The sequence below is a fragment of the Colias eurytheme genome, chromosome 7 (assembly GCF_061535395.1).
Source record: "Colias eurytheme isolate Ceu_HAF_F1 chromosome 7, ilColEury1 Martin Lab GWU primary, whole genome shotgun sequence".
In the NCBI taxonomy this organism is placed as follows: domain Eukaryota; kingdom Metazoa; phylum Arthropoda; class Insecta; order Lepidoptera; family Pieridae; genus Colias; species Colias eurytheme.
Genome location: NC_142986.1, coordinates 7,313,259 through 7,333,881, shown reverse-complemented (window position 1 = coordinate 7,333,881; position 20,623 = coordinate 7,313,259). Strand labels below are relative to the sequence as shown.

General features: G+C 34.2%; 2 protein-coding genes across 2 annotated transcripts; both read left to right on the top strand.

Annotated features, from left to right (window-relative positions):
• The first annotated feature begins 734 nt into the window (after nt 1–734).
• On the top strand, nt 735–11,450 carry mldr (mitochondrial ribonuclease P catalytic subunit). The gene is made up of 5 exons (XM_090103533.1): nt 735–1,020; nt 1,093–1,867; nt 2,057–2,440; nt 7,685–7,874; nt 11,280–11,450. Exons 1-5 carry the CDS (start codon nt 984–986, stop codon nt 11,430–11,432), a joined length of 1,539 nt encoding a protein of 512 aa, XP_089959659.1. The 5' UTR covers nt 735–983; the 3' UTR covers nt 11,433–11,450.
• Nucleotides 11,451–11,639: 189 nt separating this feature from the next.
• LOC149907152 (uncharacterized) lies at nt 11,640–19,918 on the top strand. The gene is made up of 7 exons (XM_090103746.1): nt 11,640–11,812; nt 12,382–12,553; nt 14,009–14,153; nt 14,721–14,832; nt 15,580–15,770; nt 19,102–19,185; nt 19,864–19,918. Exons 1-5 carry the CDS (start codon nt 11,695–11,697, stop codon nt 15,756–15,758), a joined length of 726 nt encoding a protein of 241 aa, XP_089959872.1. The 5' UTR covers nt 11,640–11,694; the 3' UTR covers nt 15,759–15,770; nt 19,102–19,185; nt 19,864–19,918.
• The last annotated feature ends 705 nt before the right edge of the window (nt 19,919–20,623 follow it).

Here is a 20,623-nt window from a genome sequence, read left to right as displayed (position 1 = left end):
GAAATGATAGGGCTGATAGCTTGGCCAAGGATGCAGTGCAGTGTAGAGATATGTAATATGTATCCATACATTAACTACTCTCATGATCTCTTAACATTACCGAAACGATTTCTCTTTGAAGCGTGGAATACGGTCTACGGTGGACAGATACAGCATAAGGGAAGGAATTACTATAGAATTCAACCGGTAATCCCCATAAAACCTTGGTTTGTTGGTGTTGAAGCAAATAAATTAGTTATATCTACAATAAGTCGCATCAGAATAGGACATATGTGTATTCTAGTCATTTAGCCAGAATAGGCGTATTAAATAGTGAAGTTTGCGAGTGTGGAGAGGGTGAGGGAAATATAGACCACATATTTTTCTCTTGCTCTTTATACGATCATTCTTCCTTTTATAATTCATTAATTTCTTCAAATGTTCCTCTTCCTACTCGTATGTCATATCTATTTATGTATCATATAAAATATTATAATAATATAAAGCTACTTTTATATTTAAGAATAACGTCAAATTGTAATGTTTTTAGTTTCTATTTAATCTATTTAGTTTATGTAAATAATATGTAATATTATAATGTAACTTGTATTAATTTTGGCCTAACTCTTCTGATCACCTTGAAAAATATCGTATTATCCTATTTTCCCGTGTATGGATTCCCTACCTTTTACTTGACACTGGCAAATAGTTTTAGCTTCTTGCCATAACAGAAAAAAAAAAAAAAAAGTGCATAAATGTCAAAAATCGTAAACAATATACAACATAGTTTGAGGTTATGAATCCAAAAAAAAAAAATGGATTTTCTATAAAAAGGAATAAAATACTTCATGTTTTTTCTTTTCCATTGAATTAAGTTATATATTTATTATTTTTATTCCGTAAGAGAAACTAATTTGTAGCGAATTATTCTAATTATTTACAATCTGCCGAATATAACCAAAAACATTTCATATAAATTAAATAAAAATAGGTATATTCACAACATGCTGCTGACTCGACGATTATTTGCATTTAATAAGTGTAAGTTAATAATAAATTTCTTTATTTTGAATATATTTAAAGGAAATCTAAAATATTGAATATCTCTTTCAGGTCTCACAAAATCTTTTATTCGATTAAATTCTTCGGAGCAAATAGACTATCTGAAATCGATACTTGCTAATGGTGTTAGGGATTGGACTTTAGTGCAAGAAAACGTTTTGAAAAAGTATGGAAATTATAATAATAAGAATATAGATTCAATGATGCTAAAATTAATGGTAAGAAATAAAGAATTTGATGCTGCCATGGAGTTTGCTGATTTTTTAAAAACGAATAATAGAGATAATTCTCTGGGTGCTACCAATGGCTTGCTCAATCTTTATTTTCATTATGGAATGGAGCACGAACTATCAAATGTGCAGAAGCAGTTTATTTTAGATTCCTATGTTAATTTATATGAAAAGTACAAAATATTAGATTATTCAACTGCAGAGAACCTGCTACATGCTCTGTGCGTCATCAATGAGTGGAAGAAATGTATAAAAGTTTTAGAAGACATAAAAGTAAGTGGAACTCCATCTCATTCAGCATATAGTACTCTAATAGGTACATTATTTAAAATAAATAAAAAATCAGAAGCCATGAAAATGATAACTAAAAGTATGAATGATAGAAGGCCTCTCCTTGACTATGCATATGAGGAATGGATGAAATATATAAACAGAAAGTATAAGGACAAGAAAACAATAATAAAATATTTAAATGAAATATCCACTCATATATCAAATAGTTGTATTCCAATAACAAAGGTAACAGCGAATAGAATTAAAGAAGCCTATTCACAAGTAGAATGGGATGCAAATTTAACTTCAATGCACAGAAAAACGTAAGTTTAATCTTCAGGTTACTTGAATACTATATTTTAACACTGTATGATGATATTAATAAATAAATTATGTTTTAATTTTTTAATTAAGTAGGTACCTAACAAGATAAATTTTAATATTTTATATAAAAAAATAATAAAACTGAATTAATAAACTAAACTGAAAAAATATTGTTATTTTTGTTACAGTGGTGAATGCACAACATGTCATCAAACATTGGGTTGTTTGAAACTGACTGAAGAGGAATTTTTACAACTACAAAATAATGTGAAAGACAAGCTAATTGTTGGCTCTGATTTATTTTTAAAATCTTCTCCAGATGAACTGCAAAGATTTTCAAAGTTTGTTGAAAAGACAGCACCATATGATATTGTGTTGGACGCATTGAATATTTCGTTTTTGGCAAATAAAAATATGAAGGAAAGACTGTATGTGTTGGGTCATGTTGTTCACTATTTTGCTAAACAGGATATGAAAGTATTGCTTCTTGGAAGAAAACACATGTTAAAGTGGAATAGATCTGGCTTGGAGTATCTAATGGCAAAATCTTTAACATTCTTCACTGATGATATGTAAGTATGCATTTAATTTTTAGTTAAGTAGCAGCTTTATATATGAGAATTTTTTTCTAAGGCGGTATTTAATCTGGCCCTCACACTGCATATCAACACTCTCGGCCACACATGATCTCAGCAATAGTGTGTAAACCTGCAGGAAATATACCTACACTCACCGGCACGGAATCTTGGCCACTGCAAATTTTTGCGTAAAATAACACTATTTATTTTCTACTACAAAATTCAATAAAAATTTAATCAAAATTAGTTTCTTTAATGTTTTTACTAACTACTTTTAGTAATAACTAACTTTTAGTAATCATTGGAAGTTTATAAGAAGTACTACCGCGTAGATATGAATTAAACAATAATTTACGCTTTTCCTGTGAAATTTAAATGATTTCTTAAAAAATGCATAAAAATTAGAAAGAACGTTTCCATAAAAAAAATTGAACTTTTTAATATAGGGTGTTTCCTTCTCTTGCCTTAAACCCTGTTTGCATCCAGTCTGGCATACTCTAGAAGACATTTTTGATGTCCACTTGAGCTATAGTGTACCAAACGGCCCCAGCTGTATTTCTAAGCTCATCTAACATTGATGCTCGTTTGAAATCGAACTTTATGTTTCTTTTAAGCATGTCCCAGATGTGTTCTATTGGATTAAGATCCGGGCTACGAGCTGGCCACTCCAATTTTTCAATAATAACGTCTTGAAGGTACTCTTATACGCATCGTACGACACGCGGACGTGCGTTATAGTGTATTAGTAGCAAATTTTCTTCACTGATAAACCTGTAATAGGGCTGAACATGTTTCTGGAGAATTTCCTCGATGTACCTGATCAAATTTAAGCCATTATCTACGATAACTAACTCCGTGCGAGCATCGGAACTTATACCTCCCCATACCATTTTTGACCCTCCATGAAAAATGGCAGTTTAAGTGTGGTGATGGGTGAAAACCTCTCTTCTCGTCTTCTCTATACTGACTCTTGGCTATCAGAAGCTCGTAAAGTGCCTTAGCAGTCATCTGTGAACACTTCACGAGCGCACTGGCTGTGGGTCCAGTTTTCATATTCTCGTGCAAAACGAAGACGTGCTTCTCTGTGATGTCTGAGGAGTTCTGGACGGCATGCTGGTCTGCAAACCTTCAAATTAACTTCCTTCATTAGTCTTCTCATCGATTGCTCACTCACATTTATTATCCTAGTGTTTTAGAGCCGGTGGCGTATCTCATAAACTGTCAGAAAGCCATTTTTGAGTATCTCTTGAACAATAAACGGGTCTTCTCGAGCTGATGTGCACCTCACACCTTCATTTTCTGGTCTGCACGTGGAGCTGCCAGTCTCCTGGTATCTTCTCCATATACAATGCATCGCTGAACGTGGTACGTACTGTACATTAGGTACTTTATGTTGCGGCAGTCATTGGTCTAACATTGTGATGGCCTGAGCAGGTTGTTCAGATGTTAACGGCATTTTTTATTGTTTGTTATGATCACTGACTATAGTACAATAATAACAATATCTTAAAACGGCATAAACGTTATCGAAAAAAGTTTAAAACGAACAATTCGTAACTTCGGCTTAACCGCACAAATCACAAATTTCGAGTAACTCTTAAGGTAGCATTCGGATCTGGGCGGTCGCGACCTGGCAGCCGCGGCCCTGCATTGTCGCTGCTGTGTGGCGCTGCCAGAACTGACACCCTGTATAAGTATCATACAACATACTTTAGGATCCCATTTAAGAAACACATTCACATGTTTTGAAAATGCTTTCTTTCACCCACTCATTCACTCAACCACCCACTCACTTAACCTACCGACTCACTCAACCCACCCACTCCCTCTACCCACCCACTCACGCTACCCATCCACTCACTCTACCCACCCACTCACACTACCCACTGACTCACACTACATACCCACTATCTCTACCCACTCACTCCCTCCCTCTACACACCCACTCCTCTACCCACTCACTCCTCTACCCACTCACTCCTCTACCCACTCAGTCCTCTACCCACTCACTCCTCTATCCACTCACTCACACTACCCACCGCTCACACTACCCACTCCCTCTACCCACTCACTCCTCTACCCACTCACTCACAATACCCACCCACTCTACCCACCCGTTCACGCTAGCCACCCGCTCACACTACCCACCCGCTCACACTACCCACTCACTCCCTCTACCCACTCACTCCTCTACCCACCCACTCCTCTACCCACCCACTCACTACCCACTGACACACTACATACCCACTATCTCTACCCACTCACTCCCTCCCTCTACACAGGGTATATGGTAGGTGGGTATTGTAAGTGAGTGGGTAGTGTGAGTGAGTGGGTGGTGTGAGTGAGTGGGTAGAGGAGTGAGTGGGTAGAGGGAGTGAGTGGGTAGTGTGAGTGAGTGGGTAGTGTGAGTGAATTACCCTTAGGGTACTTCTCATGAACACAGAGCCTTTAAATTTGGTAAAAGTAAAGTCATAACACAGATAAAGGAGAAAATGTTAGAAACATAAATTTTAAAGTTACAACATTATAAAAAAAAATAGGTTTGTGCAGAGCCCTCGGAGCGCGAGTCCGACTCGCACTTGGCCGGTTTTTTGCTTTACAGTTTATGAATAAGGAATGAATAAGGTTTAAGTTTATAATATGTGATATTATGATAACAAGGTACTTTTATAAGACTGATAAATAAAAAGAAGTATTGAAATTTTGTTTCTTTATTAATTTAATAAAATAAGACACAAGCCGCGTAAAATAAAAGGCCCATCAGGTACTTTTACAGTTACTTTTGTTTAATTTCGTATTTTTTTCTTAGGTATTATAAAAGAACCGGGTAACCCGGTTCTACCCGGTTCTGAGATCAATTTGGAACCGGGTTTCAGAAACTTGGAACCGGACTCGGTTCTGCATGCCCTAGCCAGAAGCTTACGGATAACAGCGTCCGCGACCCGGGCAGCGACTGCCACGCGCAGTAGTCAAACAGCACTCAGTCAAAATAATAGTCAAATATACGAAAGCGAGAACTCGTGAAGAGACTGATAGAGGACGAAGAAGAGGACGATCAAATAATGTTGGTCTTACTATCATCAAAGAGGAATAAAATCGATTTATTTCATCATAACATTATCCTTATAGGTTTTGAGTCGAGGATCGTAAAGTGGTGGATTTTTAGCAATTAATTCAACTAAAAACTCGTCGTTTTCATCGGTAAACGTCGCCAGCAGCGCGACCGTACTGCTCCCGGAGCGGCCTGGCGGCGCTGCCAAAGTCGCGAGCAGGTCGCGCCCCTCGGCCGCGCGGCTCGGTCGCTTGCGTCGGTAACTATCGCATACAATTCCCTACGAAGCGGTGCCTCGAGACCACGGTCGCGGCTGCGGGGCAGCGGCTGCCGGGTCGCGACCGCCCAGATCCGAATCCTACCTTTAAAAAGTGGTAAAAGATAATTCTCAAACTTAATGATTTCTTACCATAAAATTAAACAAATAATAAGTTAACATATCTGCATACAAAAAAACCATGAAAAACACTTCAAACTTTTTTTATCGGCAAATTTGTAAGTGGCCAAGATTCCGTGCCGGTGAGTGTAGCTCACATGTGATTTTGGCTCATGGGCTTTATCCCTGCCAAGTATCATTGAAATCTGTTCAGTGGTTTTCATGTGAAAGAGTAACAAACATTATATATCCATCCAAACTCAAAAACTTTCACGTTCATAATATTAGTAGCTCCTTCTGATTTCGTCCGAAAAACCGATCATGAATATGCGTATCTAAAGACGAATTGCGATCGTGCACTGTTTACACATGCGTGTTCGTTATTCGCATCGCCACGCTATTCCCACGAATGTGTAAATGCACCATAAAACACGATTTTCTTATGGTGTTTTGATTGTGGTGGTGGTACCAATTCGCCTGACTTTTTCTATATCTCCAGCTAAATATAGAATACCTAGAGAATTCTTTGTCTTATGCATGTATGCAGAAATTAATGAAATAATAACATGCAGATAGGAAGTAGAAATTATATTATGATATAAATACATACATAAGAAAATACTAGTTGAATATGCTAATGTTTGTTATAGCCCGGTTTACACGCACACTCTTTACCGCGTGATTGAGTGCGCGGGATTGAACACGGGAAAGCACGCGCGCTGAGGAAAGAGGAAAGATTGTGCGTGTAAACGATAATCGCGCGCGATTGAACGAAGGAAAGCATGGCGCGTTGGAGTGTGTGCGGAGTGGACGCGCAATCTCGTTCTCTCTGTCATCGTTTAAATGCTCGCTCTTTCCCGCGTGAAAGCCGAATCGCGCGTGAAAGAGCGTGCGTGTAAACCGGGCTATTGGCAGTGGCAACAACTGCACTATTTAAATAAAACAGCAATTATGCAAGCATTATTAAAGTAATTATTGACTTATGATACCATTTTAGATCTAACTTTGTATTGCATTTTAGTACCTATGCATTTTAGTACACGCACACATTTTTTATTCTTAAGGAATGTGATAAAATTAATAGTTATATAAGAGAATAGTTTTATTACGCAACTTTTTGTCAAATCCAATAAAAGGATTATAAATAAATTAAACGAGATTCTCATACTTTTGTTCCGCTTTCTTTGCTTTTAACTGTCGCATCACTCGCATGGGTTATAATATGTATATACCTACAGAAAATAAACGAGTTCGCTAAAGGATATTTCATTTTATTTGTTATGTATGCTAGGTTAGGAATGCGGCTACGTTTGGATGCTAATAGTTTTGAGGTGGGGTTCTGTTAAATCTTACTTAAATTAGTTTGTAGAAGAAATTGCAACAGATATTTTTGTCTTGTAATATTCGAACAAATGTTATAATATGTTCGCTTGAATTTGATATTTTTGGTTTTATGGCATTCAAATGCTTTATAAATATAAATTTTTAAAGAATAGAAAAAATTCGATCTCGAGGCGGGACTCGAACCCGCATCCTTTCACGCCAATGTTCGCTTGATTTAATTAATTGTAAATTAATCAACGTCTTGAGCTAATTCTGGTTTTTATTTTCGGAATGTGAATATATCGTATGTAGAATACTCCATCATTGCTCAAAATATATCTAACAATACTTACAATATTGAATCTTAAATAATTGGTACTTACACATTTATTGTGAAATGGTCATAAAGGTAGATAATATGTATACCAACTAACTCATAAACTTAAAAAAATATATAGATAACTTTATTTTTTTAACCATATCTTAGATCGCAAGACGATCCATACTTCATAACTGCGGCCATACTCAGCGGCTCTCACACGGATATTGTATCCCGCGATTTGCTAAGAGGTCACCGTTTTGTGCTGCAAGACGAGATTTTAAGAAGGATCTTCCAAAGATGGCAGTGGCAGCATCAATGGAAAGTTTTCATGGGCAGAAAAGGTCCTAATATACAGGTTAGTAGCTAATGTGTAGATCTAATTAAATCTATATGTATGGCTATATGTTATGTTCATAGACCGATAACGCTCATTGTACAAAAATAGAAAAAAATCATACGTTACAGTCTTGAAAAATCTTACACATACTTAAAAGTTATTATATTTTAGCAGAATTTATATGATATTACTTGAAACTACAAAAAAATGTTGTCCTTAAGGGCTTGGTCTAGTAGTGCAAACAAATGCATCCTGTCATCCTATATGTAAATAATACAAATGTACTAAGGGAAAGTTGCTCCACTTAATTTTTAAAAATTAAATATTTCCTATAATTTAATAAGTACCAAAAATGACAATTTGAAACAATTTTCGTGAAAATTACACCGGGTGATTTTTTTTTATCAGTACACAAAATTTGCGAATACTTTCTATTGATATCTTCAACTTCATGTTTATATAACTGATCAACTTTTACAAAGAAATTTGGACGAAATATAAAAAAAAAATAAGCTTTCCATACAAAATGCATAACTCTATACATTTTTTTCGACCTAAGTTTCTTAGTGAAAGTTGTTCAGTTTAACTAATAAAACGGATAAACAAATTTTGTATTTAATAAAAAAAATGTAATGTTTGTGTTAAAAAATTATAAAATAGAAAAATACGCAAATGAAAACAAAAGATATTTATTTCTGACTAGCTTCCGCCCGCGACTCCGTCCGCGCGGATGTCAGTCTTCGCGTCTTCTACAGATTTATTATATTATGTATTATGTATAATACATATATAGATTTATATTGATAAACCTAATAAATCTTTTGCTAGCATTCTGATGCTTTATCGGTTGCACTGGATTTATCTCTTTTTTTCAATCGCTTGAATGATATAGGATGGGTCCTTGATGGGCATCGAATGCTGAAGTCTTGAATCAATCAATTCTGACAGTAGGCAATTTATGTAAAATCCAATAATGGTCCATCATTTTATTTTGCATACTTTTACGTTACATACTTTTTTATATATTCTATTTTATATATTCTATTTTTAACGAATGATTCACTCCAGTCCAAACAGCAAATAAGCAGACTTCTGCTTCTGCAACGTTTAGTTGTCCCTGAATTTGGAAAAAATAGTCATGATTCTTATCTATGACAAAAGTGTTATTTTTTGCATTGTATTTCAAATATTAAATTTTTTTTAACCGCATCTTCCGCATTCATGTCTTTTGCCGGAATTAGACATTTAACTTCTACTAGTCCCATTTTCCCTTTTTGATATGGGAGTGTATAAAGTAAATTTTTTAGATATTTCTCGTTATACTTTTAAAAAGTTATTATTGTCATTTTGCTCATTAGGTAAAGTAATTTCGATATCAGTTTTAAGTTTTTTGATACCTGCAATAATAACGTCATAATCGCCTGCACATACTTATCGATTACATTTACACCCTGTATACAATCCACCATCCACATTCATAATGTTTTCCTGTCCTCCTCTCCTTTACGCTGTTCACCGATACATTTTAAATGAGTAAATCTGCTACCACTGAAGGATGTTTCATTGTGATCAGCAAATTTTCACCACTGTTGTCGATTATTTGTTTTTCATTTTTAATCAGCAATTGGGAATCATCAGTTTTGTTTTTTGCAGATTGGTGATGTACCCTAACAATACGTCGAAAAGGGAAAGCATCAACGAATTATCGTTTTCGTCCTCTTTTTTTATTCTTCGCGTCTCTGTTACTTCTGTTTGTTTAGTTCTCAACCCCACTGAATTTTGATGATGTGATGATAATCCATTCGTTTTAATATTGGTACTTAGAGTTTTTTGGTAGTTTTGTAGTTAGACTAAACTAGAAATGGTGGACTAAATTTGTCAGCGCGTCTGTAAGATCAGAATATAAAACCAACATCCTGTATTTAAGTTACAAAATTAATAATCAAACAACATGCCGCTACGCTGAAAATGACTAGAAGAAAAAATTAAAACACCTCGGATCAATTTTGGAGTAAACAAATCATTTTCCCCGTATGGGGATTTCCCCGGATGAACTTGGGAAGTTCAAGTTCTCAATACAAGTTTATATTATATTTCGTATTTCTCAAACGAAAAATAAACATTTTTGGAACTTCAAAAAAATTATATTATAAGAAAATTTATGAGCTTACTTTAGTTTTAAAGAAATATATATACATCCCTTTACTGACACCCCGTAAAATAAAGAAATTGTTGCCAATCACCTTTGCAATCTATTTGGTTTCATTAACTTTATGTTCGAAGATAATTTTTTTTCTAGTATGTAGTTACACGCGTATTTTTTTCGTTTATTTTCCATATCGAAATCAAATGTTTAAAAATACGAATATTTGCACAAAACTAAGATAAAAATAATCAATTAACAAAAATATTAAATTTAATGAAGTAGAGCAACTTTCACTTCGGTATGAAGGAAAATCGAGCATAGAGCACACGTCAGAACGCTCCGGCCCAAGGAGCGCGACTAAAGAAATTCGCTAGGATTTTTCCTTATTATTTTAAATATTTTTTTAATATTTAAAGAATTATCAAAATTCAAAAAAAAATTTTTTTAGAGGATTAATACTCATTGGTCTTCAACCAACTCGAATAAATTAATGGAAAAAATAACTTTTAGCAGTATTTATCAATCGATTTTGTAAGGCAAAAAATGGGAAATTTAATGAATTTATAACGCTCTAATTAAGAAAATCATAAGTTTTTCGGCAATTGTATTCAGCAGTTTTTAATAACGACTATATAAGGATAATAATGCGCTGATCAGATTATGTAAATTGTAATCGGTTGCAACGTAGTGAGTGCACAAACTTAGCTCGAAATGATTTTGGGGGAAAGAGACTTATCTTGAAGGCCTGATTAAGGTAACATAAAGTAACTTTATAAATGTGAAAAAATTCACGCGCATTGCGTATATAACACTAATTGATAAACAAGAAAAAAAATTCAGTTTATCATTTCATTAGCCGGGAAAAAATTGTCAAATAACTTGTTGAAAACGCAATTTTGCTAGACTGCAGCCTTAACATTTAATTACGGTGTTGAATAGATATAATTGCTTCGTTTGAAAGTAACTTATAATTAAATTTATCGTCAATTAGAGTTTCCTAGCAAAACCAGAGATTAATTAACTTTCTTTTACACCATTAACCACCCTTACCATCCGTACCATCAACAAGACGTGAGGCCATTAATTTATAAATTAATGTCTATGACTCTGGAATAATTCGTCTGTCCTGTTGCTACTTTTTTTCTTTTTTTCCTATATATCGTAGGTACTGAAAAATCAAAGAATTACTATTAATTATAATAACTGTATATTCAACCAATTTTTTTTTGAGATTCTAAATATCCCGCTCAAAAATAATAATTTACTAATTTTTTCAGTCTCCCCTACCGTTCACACCGTGTGCCCAATACAATAACGGGGTGTGGCACATACCGTACGAGTCTGAAAACGCATCCAATGACGGCAGAATTAACGACGGTGTTCCCGATTGTTCTACGTGGTTGTGTTTGCGACAGAAAAGTAGTCAATAGTAAATTTATATAAAACAATTGTGTTATTTTTTATCCCCTTAATTTCCTGTTCAAGGAAAATAAAATATTTAACCTATTTCGAATTTAAAAGTATTTACAAATAAAAAGGATGGGATGGTTAACCTCCTTCATGGCTCAAAAAAAAAAAAAACTAAAAAAAAACATGATTGATTGATTTACTAATTGTCATTTTTTATCCCCCTCAGGGCAATTACAGTCAAATTAACAGTGTAATATTCGCAGTTTTATAAATTAATTCAAAATGCCGAAAGGAAGGAGGTCAGTGGATGATGCGTCCAGGAAATCATCGAAATCAAACCTTTCTACTGCTTCTGAACAGAATGTTAAGGTTATGCAAAATGTACAAGACCCGGCTGCGAGTGAGTCATTTGATGAATCTGAAGCTTATTCAAAGCAAATATAATTGAATAGTATTTAAAATGAATTTAAAATGATCGTAAGTATACCAGTAAAAGCTCGTTAACGAGTTAAGATGGAAAATTTGGATTTGTCATAAGTATGTTGCTCTATGATGATATGATAATCATTTTGATTTGTAGAGCGTAAAAATATTCACATTTTTCCGTTAAATTATTTTCCGTAGCAGAATTTCGCTTCTTAGGAGTTTAACCTGTTTGCGCAGCTAAGCTCGGCTGCACATGTAAGGTTTTTTCCGTTGGGAAAAATTATATGCGCTTTGTGAAATATTTTGTATATTAGCAGAGCAATCAGGATTTCTGACTATGAAGCCGTATGTGTGTGGCCGGGCCAAATCGGTTTGTAAGGTACCCTTGCTTTAAAAAACAATAAACAACCCATTTGTCCATATTTTTATAAATTTAATGGGTTTAATTTAATTTAAGTTTAATGGGTTTTTTAATAATTTCCCATTAAATTACAAACTGTATAATTTTATACAATAAAATATAATCAAGCTATCTTTTCAAAGTGGCCAAACAAAAGAAACAACGTCGTCGCGTAATGGAACGTGTAGAAATGTTATCTCGACCAACGGCGCGGCGCTTACGATGTCTATGGGACGAAAAGTGCGACATATTGCCACCAGACCGAAGAGATAAGATTAAAAGTGCACTGGAAGAGGATTATTTCCTTAGCCCTGAGTGAGATTTGTTTGTTTTTGGATTTGATTTTGATAAATGAGGGACATGTATATGTTGCAGCCAACTGGTTATGGTTATCAACCGCTTCATTTATAGGCTTAGCTTTTGATTAAACACGGCTGTAAAATTTACCTATTATTTTTGAAACGATACGCCGTTTTTTATGACGATGCGGCTGGGCATCGATAATTTAATTAAGATCCTAGGCTGTTAACGGCTTACCTATTTAACCAATTGGCTGCGATATCTACATCCTCACTCTTAGCACAGTATTACCATTATTTCCTACAGTAAGGAATCGCCTTTGATGTCGCGCGATGCCGCCGCCAGCGTAGGTAATGACGCTGCCACACGAAAATACGCTAGGGTTGCAACAAATGGGAAATAAAACAATTGTGATTATTAATATTATGATAAAATCTTTATTCATAATCATATGTACATTCAAAATAATTGCGATTATTAAATCTGATGTAATTATTTGTTCATAAATATATAATTACAGATATTGCGCTGCTAAATATTATTTACGTGGACACTTTATTTTTGGATGTTCATAATTGTATATTATAACATTTAACTAAGTAATGCATTCGCATTGGGATGTACAATCTGATTAGAAAATAATGAGGACAACATATATACATAGCTTTGATTTTAATTCAACAGATATAATTAATACAATCTTTCTGAAATATTGTTTCCTTCTGGGATTTCAATGTAGATTTACATCCGTAAACCGAACAGTTTGTGCGCGCCATAATAGATATATGTAAGTACCTATGTATAATAAAATTATTACACAAAAAATACTACTGCGTCATCCTTTCGCGCTAGGTAAAGCAAACTTAGCGTGTTTGCTTTACGCGGCCCGCGTCGCCCGACCCCCGCCAGTTCCCGCTCCGTTTCTCTGCACAAGTACATTCGTCGCACTACTGTAGGAAATAATGGTAATACTGTGCTCTTAGTGTTCATGGTCGTTATAATTTTATTTAAATTGAGGCAAACCTCTATAGACAGCTTTAAGCATACATTAGATAACACCAATCGAAGTACAAAAGTACTTTTCGCGCGATTTGTAACACAGAGGCTAATATCCCTTTCTCTTCCTCATATCCTATAGGTAATCTCACCCGGATTCTATTTCAGATTAGAAGTACATTAGTGGCTTTATGTAAGCTTGATCGACACAGTATTTACAGTACATTTGTACTATTATTGACATCAGTGACTTATGACCATAGAGAATTTGTAAGAATTATTGAATTAGAACAGTCTTCGTCTGGGGTGGGATTCGGATAGTTACCGGGTACCTTATATGTTATCCAGGCTATAAAGAATGTGTCCCAAATTTCATTCTCATCCTTCTGTCTACCCTCTTGAATGGAAATTTTTTCGAACATGTCTAATAAAGCAGTTCCTTGCTTATTATTACAAAAATAAATTTATATCCAGACAAACAGAACAATACTTTCAAGCCGTGAGCGCATCATCGAAACACTGGTCGGGCCCGGGCGGAATGGTGAGTCGCAAGGAGCAAGCGGAAAAAGCGCGCGAATTGCGTCAGCGGCAGAAGTGGCTCATTAACTTTAGCGCACAGGTTATTTATTTCATAACGCACTCGGTAATATTCAGGTAAGACTCGTACAAACTGTCTCACAAATTGTGAGCTGTGAGGATGTGCGTTCGTAAGTCCGCGGAAAGTGTTACGTTGTTATTATGGCCGATAGCGTAATGTTTTTACTACTTAATTACTAGAACGACTTGTTCTGGCTGATCTGTATGATTAATGATTATGTATAAGTGATGTGTTTATTGCTGGAAATGATGTATCTACCTGTAGAAACGATAGTTGTTTTATTTTATAAAATATGGACTTACATAATTTAATAAAGCAGCTATAATTTGACATTGGTACAATGGATTATTTTATTATATATTTTTTAATGTATATCATAATATGCGTAATTCAACAAAAGGGCGGTAATTTTCAAAGCTCAGAGCTTCTATTATAAACAATACCTACCCCACTATAATAATTGAATTTATTTCTTGTTGTCACGTGTCAGCCTACAAATTATTCGCATAGATTAACATTATTATCAACTTTATAGCCGTAATGATACTTTTTTAATGCGCGAGTGCATATTTATGTTAATGTTATCAGGTGGCCTACCGCCTTTGTGACTACATCGCGAAAGGGCAGAAGGAGATCTTGGTGTCCAACCGACTGAGGAGCATAGCTGATGTTGTGTTGGAGCGGGTTGCTGAAATACTTGGTTAGAGATAGATTTATGACTTCTTTAATGCTCCTAGATATAGTTTTAACGTATAAAATATAGTATATAAGTTGTGCATCAATACTGCGTGCAAAATTTTCATCCCCAGCTATTTCAACTGTTTTGGTTTTATGTTTTGGAATTTCTGAAACTAACCGAACTTAATGTTACAATTTGTAGTATCAAATAGAACATCAGGCTGAGCGAAAAGAGCAGCCTATCTTATTTATAAATAAAAAATGGTCAGAAATATATTGACCTTTTTGGCTAGCTCATATTTAACCCAAGGTGGGTTAAAACCAAGCCAAAAAGGTGCATTTAAAAATCTGACGCCTTGTGGATGATGTAAGAACTTCGTAGAACTCTAAATTGTAATAAAAGGACTACATAAGTTCCAAAATAATTTAATCCGGTGATTTACACAAGCGAAAGTGTTTAAAATCTGACACGCTTGGGTATTTCAAATTGGCAATTTTCAAAAATTCGATACGGGCTTGCATCATTTCTTGAATATTTTTTTCTTCCATATTTTGGCTTCATTTAATATCTATCAGAAAATATATTGCACTTTACATATATTAAAACCTTCCGATTACCAAATGAACAAAATCCAATATTATGATTATTGCAGACTGCCAATTTAATTGTAAAATTAATATGTAAAGATTTTCTATGCCATAGAAATAAATCAATTATAAGGCTCAAAATGCACCTATATTTTATACTTATAACTTGGTTTTTAAACAGGCGAACCAAAACCCACTCGAACTGATCCCGGGCGTTTAGCACGTTTTATGGTGGCGATATCGGATCGCATAGCCGTATGGATTGAAAATGCGGTGTATCGAGCTGATGCCATCGAGCCGAAGGAGTCCAGCATCGATGAGCATATGCGGCTTGATACAGAGAAACCGTTGATATGCTAAGGTTTGTTAAAGGTAATGTAATTTTTACATGTTAGGAATATTTTAATCAAATAGATGATACATTTGCACTCATACGAACGGACCCTGGCCGTCTAGCCGTTTCATGGTAGCAATATCTAATCGTATAGCAATATGGATAGAGTTGTTGGTTATGGGTGATATGATAATAAACTTCCAATGGGCTTTCCTGTTAATTTTCTTATAGGATTGGGACAAATATAGGTGTTTAGTCTTACGATATTGACGTTACAGGTGGGTAAGACACAACACATTGAATTTTAGCTGATAGAAAAGTTTTGGTATAAGCGTAGACAAGTACTACTTACATATTTAATGATGATTCTTTGCGACTGGTTTTTGCTGGACTAATTTTATTATAATATTATTTAAGTATATTTAGACGTTCAACCACACCTATCAGTATCTCCATGGCCATATATCATAAAAATACAATGAAAATATAGAAATAACTTATTCATGCAGGGAAATAATGAATAACAAATTATGAATTGTATCGTCAACAAAGACAAGGCAGCTATGTTAATAAGTTATGAGGAACGCCCACATTTCAATCTAGTTCTACATGGACATATCATTCTAGGGCTGTCTACAAAGAAATGTATTATTTATGAACCTATCGACATTTTTCTTATGATTTCCTAGGCAAATTGTAGGTAGACAAACTATTTTTTTTTCACAGATGGATCTATGAATTTTACTGATTAGCTGTGCTCCGCGGTTTTACCCGCAGTGCTCCGCTCCTGTTGGTCTTAGCGTGATGATATCTAGCTGATGATATTTATGATATAAAGCCTTCTTCGATAAATGGGCTATCCAACACCGAAAGAATTTATGTAAATCGGACCAGTAGTTCCCGAGATTAGCGCGTTCAAACAAACAAACTCTTCAGCTTTATACTATTATAAGTATAGATTATAACTAGAATTTTCAGTATACAATTTAAAAACATATTTCATTATAAGAACATCGTCTTTATTAGGTACGTACACGGATACTTACAAAACAATGAAAGTTTCAAAAAAGAAAGAGAAGATAATAATTTGTTTTGACCACCTTATTATCCCGCTCATTGCATAGATTACAAAGAAAATCATGTCAATGTGAACACTAGTTTAATTAAACGCTTTTACTATGAATTTATTAATAACAATATGCATAATTATGACCTCGCGCTTATCAGAGCTTTATTGAACTAGAGTTTCTGTTACATTGTAGTTCTAATAGAACCTACAATATGACAGGAAACTGATGTGTGATAAAATTATTATTATAATATATAGGTAAAGAAAAATTTCTGACAGGTTAGATAGGTACCTACCTACGTCTTGTTTCGACGGACAAGCAAAACTAAATTTAGAGTGAGATTATGTATATTTGTAATTAAAAAATTTGGGTCTAGTTTATAAACAGATTATGTACCAAAATTCACGTTTCACCATTTTCATCAATCAAATAGCTTTAGTAAATTACTGCCTACCAATTGAAGGTATCATCAAAATCCGTTACATATGTAGCTTTCGCGTGAAACAGTAGGTGATAAACATAGATCCATACATTCTTACAAACTTTCGCGTTTAAAATATCAATCCCTGTACAGATATTATATTGTAAGTATGAAATAAATAAAAAATGAAAATATGGGATACCTTTATATTAATGAACATTAGAATTTTCGTTTGCTTTCCTTTCTATATTAAAAAAAGAAAAACAGGCTAACTTAGAGCATTAGGTAAGTTGGTTTAATATTTTATGCAGGCTTATGATTATATATCTGAAACAATTTACTAATTGGGTATAGATTTTATAATTTAAAGAACTTTTAAGTTATCATATATGAAATTCGATTATAATGGCCCCGTGCGATTGTCTGCATGATGAAAAGGAAAAACTGTAAACAACGCGCTACACACAAAAATTCAGTACTTACTTAGGGCCGGCGCCCACTGCCGGCACGGCGTGGCATGGCAGGGCAGAGGATTTTATTACTAATGAAGTTATTAGGAATCTTATTTCAATCAGTTTAGAATTCAAGTTACTTTATTTCGATGCCACGATGCCGCGACGTATCGCAGGATGCTGCAGCATGACGCGGCACGCCGCAGGATGCGGCGGCATGACGTGTCTTGCTTTGGGGTCGAGGAATTATGATTGCTAGCTAGTTGAAATAAGGTTGAAACTTATGCAGCATTAGTGGGGCTTTTAGCAGGATGCCACGGCATGCCGCGGGATGCCATTGCACGCCGCGGGATGCTCTGCCGTGCCATGCCGTGCCGTGCCGGCAGTGGGCGCCGGCCCTTATGCTTATTTGTCATCTTTAAATTATTTACTTTATTATTTCGTATAGTATTCTTTATTATTTAGATAAGGAATATTTTTGGTTTTAATTTTGAAATAATTTAGAGATGGAACAAAATAAAGTATTAAAAAACATTGACATTGATACAAATAGCCACGGGCCGAGATATATAGCCCGTAATACACGTTAATTAGCCACAAACATTACAAATTATGGTTACAAATATGACTAATATGCAACGAATATGTCTCTATGTATCTCGTGCCGTAATTAGACTACCGACCAACGAGAGCCACACCTGGCATCTGTGTGAGCTAATAATTTATTATTGTTTCTACCATATTTGTAAGAGATCGAGCCATTTTTTTCAAAGACAAGTTTTCATTTAATATTCAGACAAGTTGTTGTCTATGAGGTGCATAGGGTATCGTAGGACCTGGTGACCTTCTAGGGCTGTATATAATGCGTCTGTCTTCCGTGGATCAGTATAGTTTGCACTAAGAAGGCTTACAAGCAGTTCTAGTGAGATCTACTCAAACCCTACAACCAGCAAAATGATGAAATTCCTAGTACGTATTGCTTTATTCATATCAATAGTGCGAAGTTCGTTGTTATATATAGTGTTCAAGATTTTTTAGTTCTTAATCTTTTCATAATTATATCTAAGTATTTCTTGATTTAATAACATTACCTTTTTATTTATTTATTGTAACATTTTTGTAAGCAATACTAAAAAGTAAAGAGTATCAATCAATTAGACTAATTTGCTATAAAACTAATCAGATCTGTACCTAAAAATAACTTCCATTCTGACAACAATAAGTAAATCATGATCATAATATAACAGCGATAAATGTTTTCTTTTAAAAATTTTTTCTCGCATTTACTTATGAACTACAAATAGCTTTTCTTCGAAGTTCTAACACGATTTGTGAATCAAGCACTATTTAATATTAAAATAAAACAACATTACTCTTACTATTATTATTGTTTACTACCAATATACTAATTGTTTAATTCCAACAGGTGATCTTTGCCCTCTGCTGCCTGGCTCTCGCTTCAGCCGCTCCTCAATTCATCTGGCCCGGTTTTGCCGCCGCTGGACCCAGGGTAAGATATACTCCGTTTACTCTTATTATCCTTACTATTATTATATGTAGGTACATGCGAAAGTATGTTTGTCTTTCTGATGCGATTTTATATGATTTTTTTTCTGGAAATCTAGCATACTTTTTACGGCAGTGAATACATGTCTTACCCATAGCAATTTCCTATGGCGAAAAGCTTGTGCTCATGTATTTACTAACCATTTAGTTAAAAATATAGGCCCATAAGCTTATTAATATGTTGAATACGTAACTATGAAGATATTTTAAAGTATAAACGTTACATTAACATTAAATATGTTCACCTTAGTGCTCAGACTACTTTTGCTAGATATAAATCAATCTTCTTATGCATTCATGCATGCATGCATTCTAAAATTGTAGTCAACACTCATATTTTTTTCATTGTCTATGAATGAAATTTTTGAAATTTTTGAATCCCGCCTAATGATCGAATATTTTCCTCTCCTTCCTCTATTATCCTTAAAATGTTTACAACAATCATAAGTATTTTAATGCCCTACAACAAAAAATTATAACGGAAAATATGAATTCTGTTAAACAGGACATATTGCAAAAGGAATGGTTATCGGAAATGTGAAAAGAAAAATCTACTTGTAGACAGAACACACAGTAGACAGACACTTTTCATAATTTTCTAATTGTTTTATAATATTTTCAGACCGTAGTCGCTGGTCCAACAGTGGTGAACGACGCTTACGGAGGCCGCTTCATTGCCCCCGGCTATGTCGGCCCATACTTTTGAAGCTAACACGATCCCATAACGAAGTACCCCCTTGGTTATCTCCAAAACATGCCGTCTTAATTGAATAAAGTGCTCAATCATTTGTTGTTGTTTTATTTTCTGATATTATAAAAAAGCTTTTTCTAAAAAAGATGGTGAAATTCGCAAAATCCAAATAGATTATACATAGAGATAAAGTTTTGTGCGACGCGAGCGAACTTTTTAATATTTATATCGTCCCAATTTCCATATTATACAGATCTTAGATTATACAGATTATTATTTTTTTGATTAGCACTCAAAATTTTTCTTCTAAATAGTTACATATACGAATATTAATTTTTTACATCAGTACATATAAATAATATTTAATCGATAAAGACTTCGCAATAACAAAACAAACTACTGTATAAAATACTAAAAATATAATTTTAATTAAATAATAATTACTCTGATAAGTGGATAATTAAAATTAATATTTATGTGCCTTATAAAAAAGTGGAATCTTATTAAAATATTGCTGTACACAGCAATCAACAAGACATTCGCATAAATAATGAGCAGTGACATAACGTTACATTTCTTATATAACGAAGGAATTTTTGTGTTCCCAATGTCCATAAACGTTAGAAATTTATTATGAGAGTTTTTTTTTATTTCTGCTAGTGAAATTACCTTCTGTTCTCAAACCGGATGT

What these genes read in the sequence shown, in the direction of transcription:
- mldr (XM_090103533.1), top strand. Translation starts at nt 984, where the DNA reads ATGCTGCTGACTCGACGATTATTTGCATTTAATAAGT. An exon ending in ACTTCAATGCACAGAAAAAC is followed by an intron (nt 1,868 to 2,056) that starts GTAAGTTTAATC and finishes TTTTTGTTACAG; the next exon opens with TGGTGAATGCACAACATGTC. An exon ending in GAAAAGGTCCTAATATACAG is followed by an intron (nt 7,875 to 11,279) that starts GTTAGTAGCTAA and finishes TAATTTTTTCAG; the next exon opens with TCTCCCCTACCGTTCACACC.
- LOC149907152 (XM_090103746.1), top strand. Translation starts at nt 11,695, where the DNA reads ATGCCGAAAGGAAGGAGGTCAGTGGATGATGCGTCCAGGAAATCATCG. An exon ending in TGTACAAGACCCGGCTGCGA is followed by an intron (nt 11,813 to 12,381) that starts GTGAGTCATTTG and finishes ATCTTTTCAAAG; the next exon opens with TGGCCAAACAAAAGAAACAA. An exon ending in TCATTAACTTTAGCGCACAG is followed by an intron (nt 14,154 to 14,720) that starts GTTATTTATTTC and finishes TAATGTTATCAG; the next exon opens with GTGGCCTACCGCCTTTGTGA.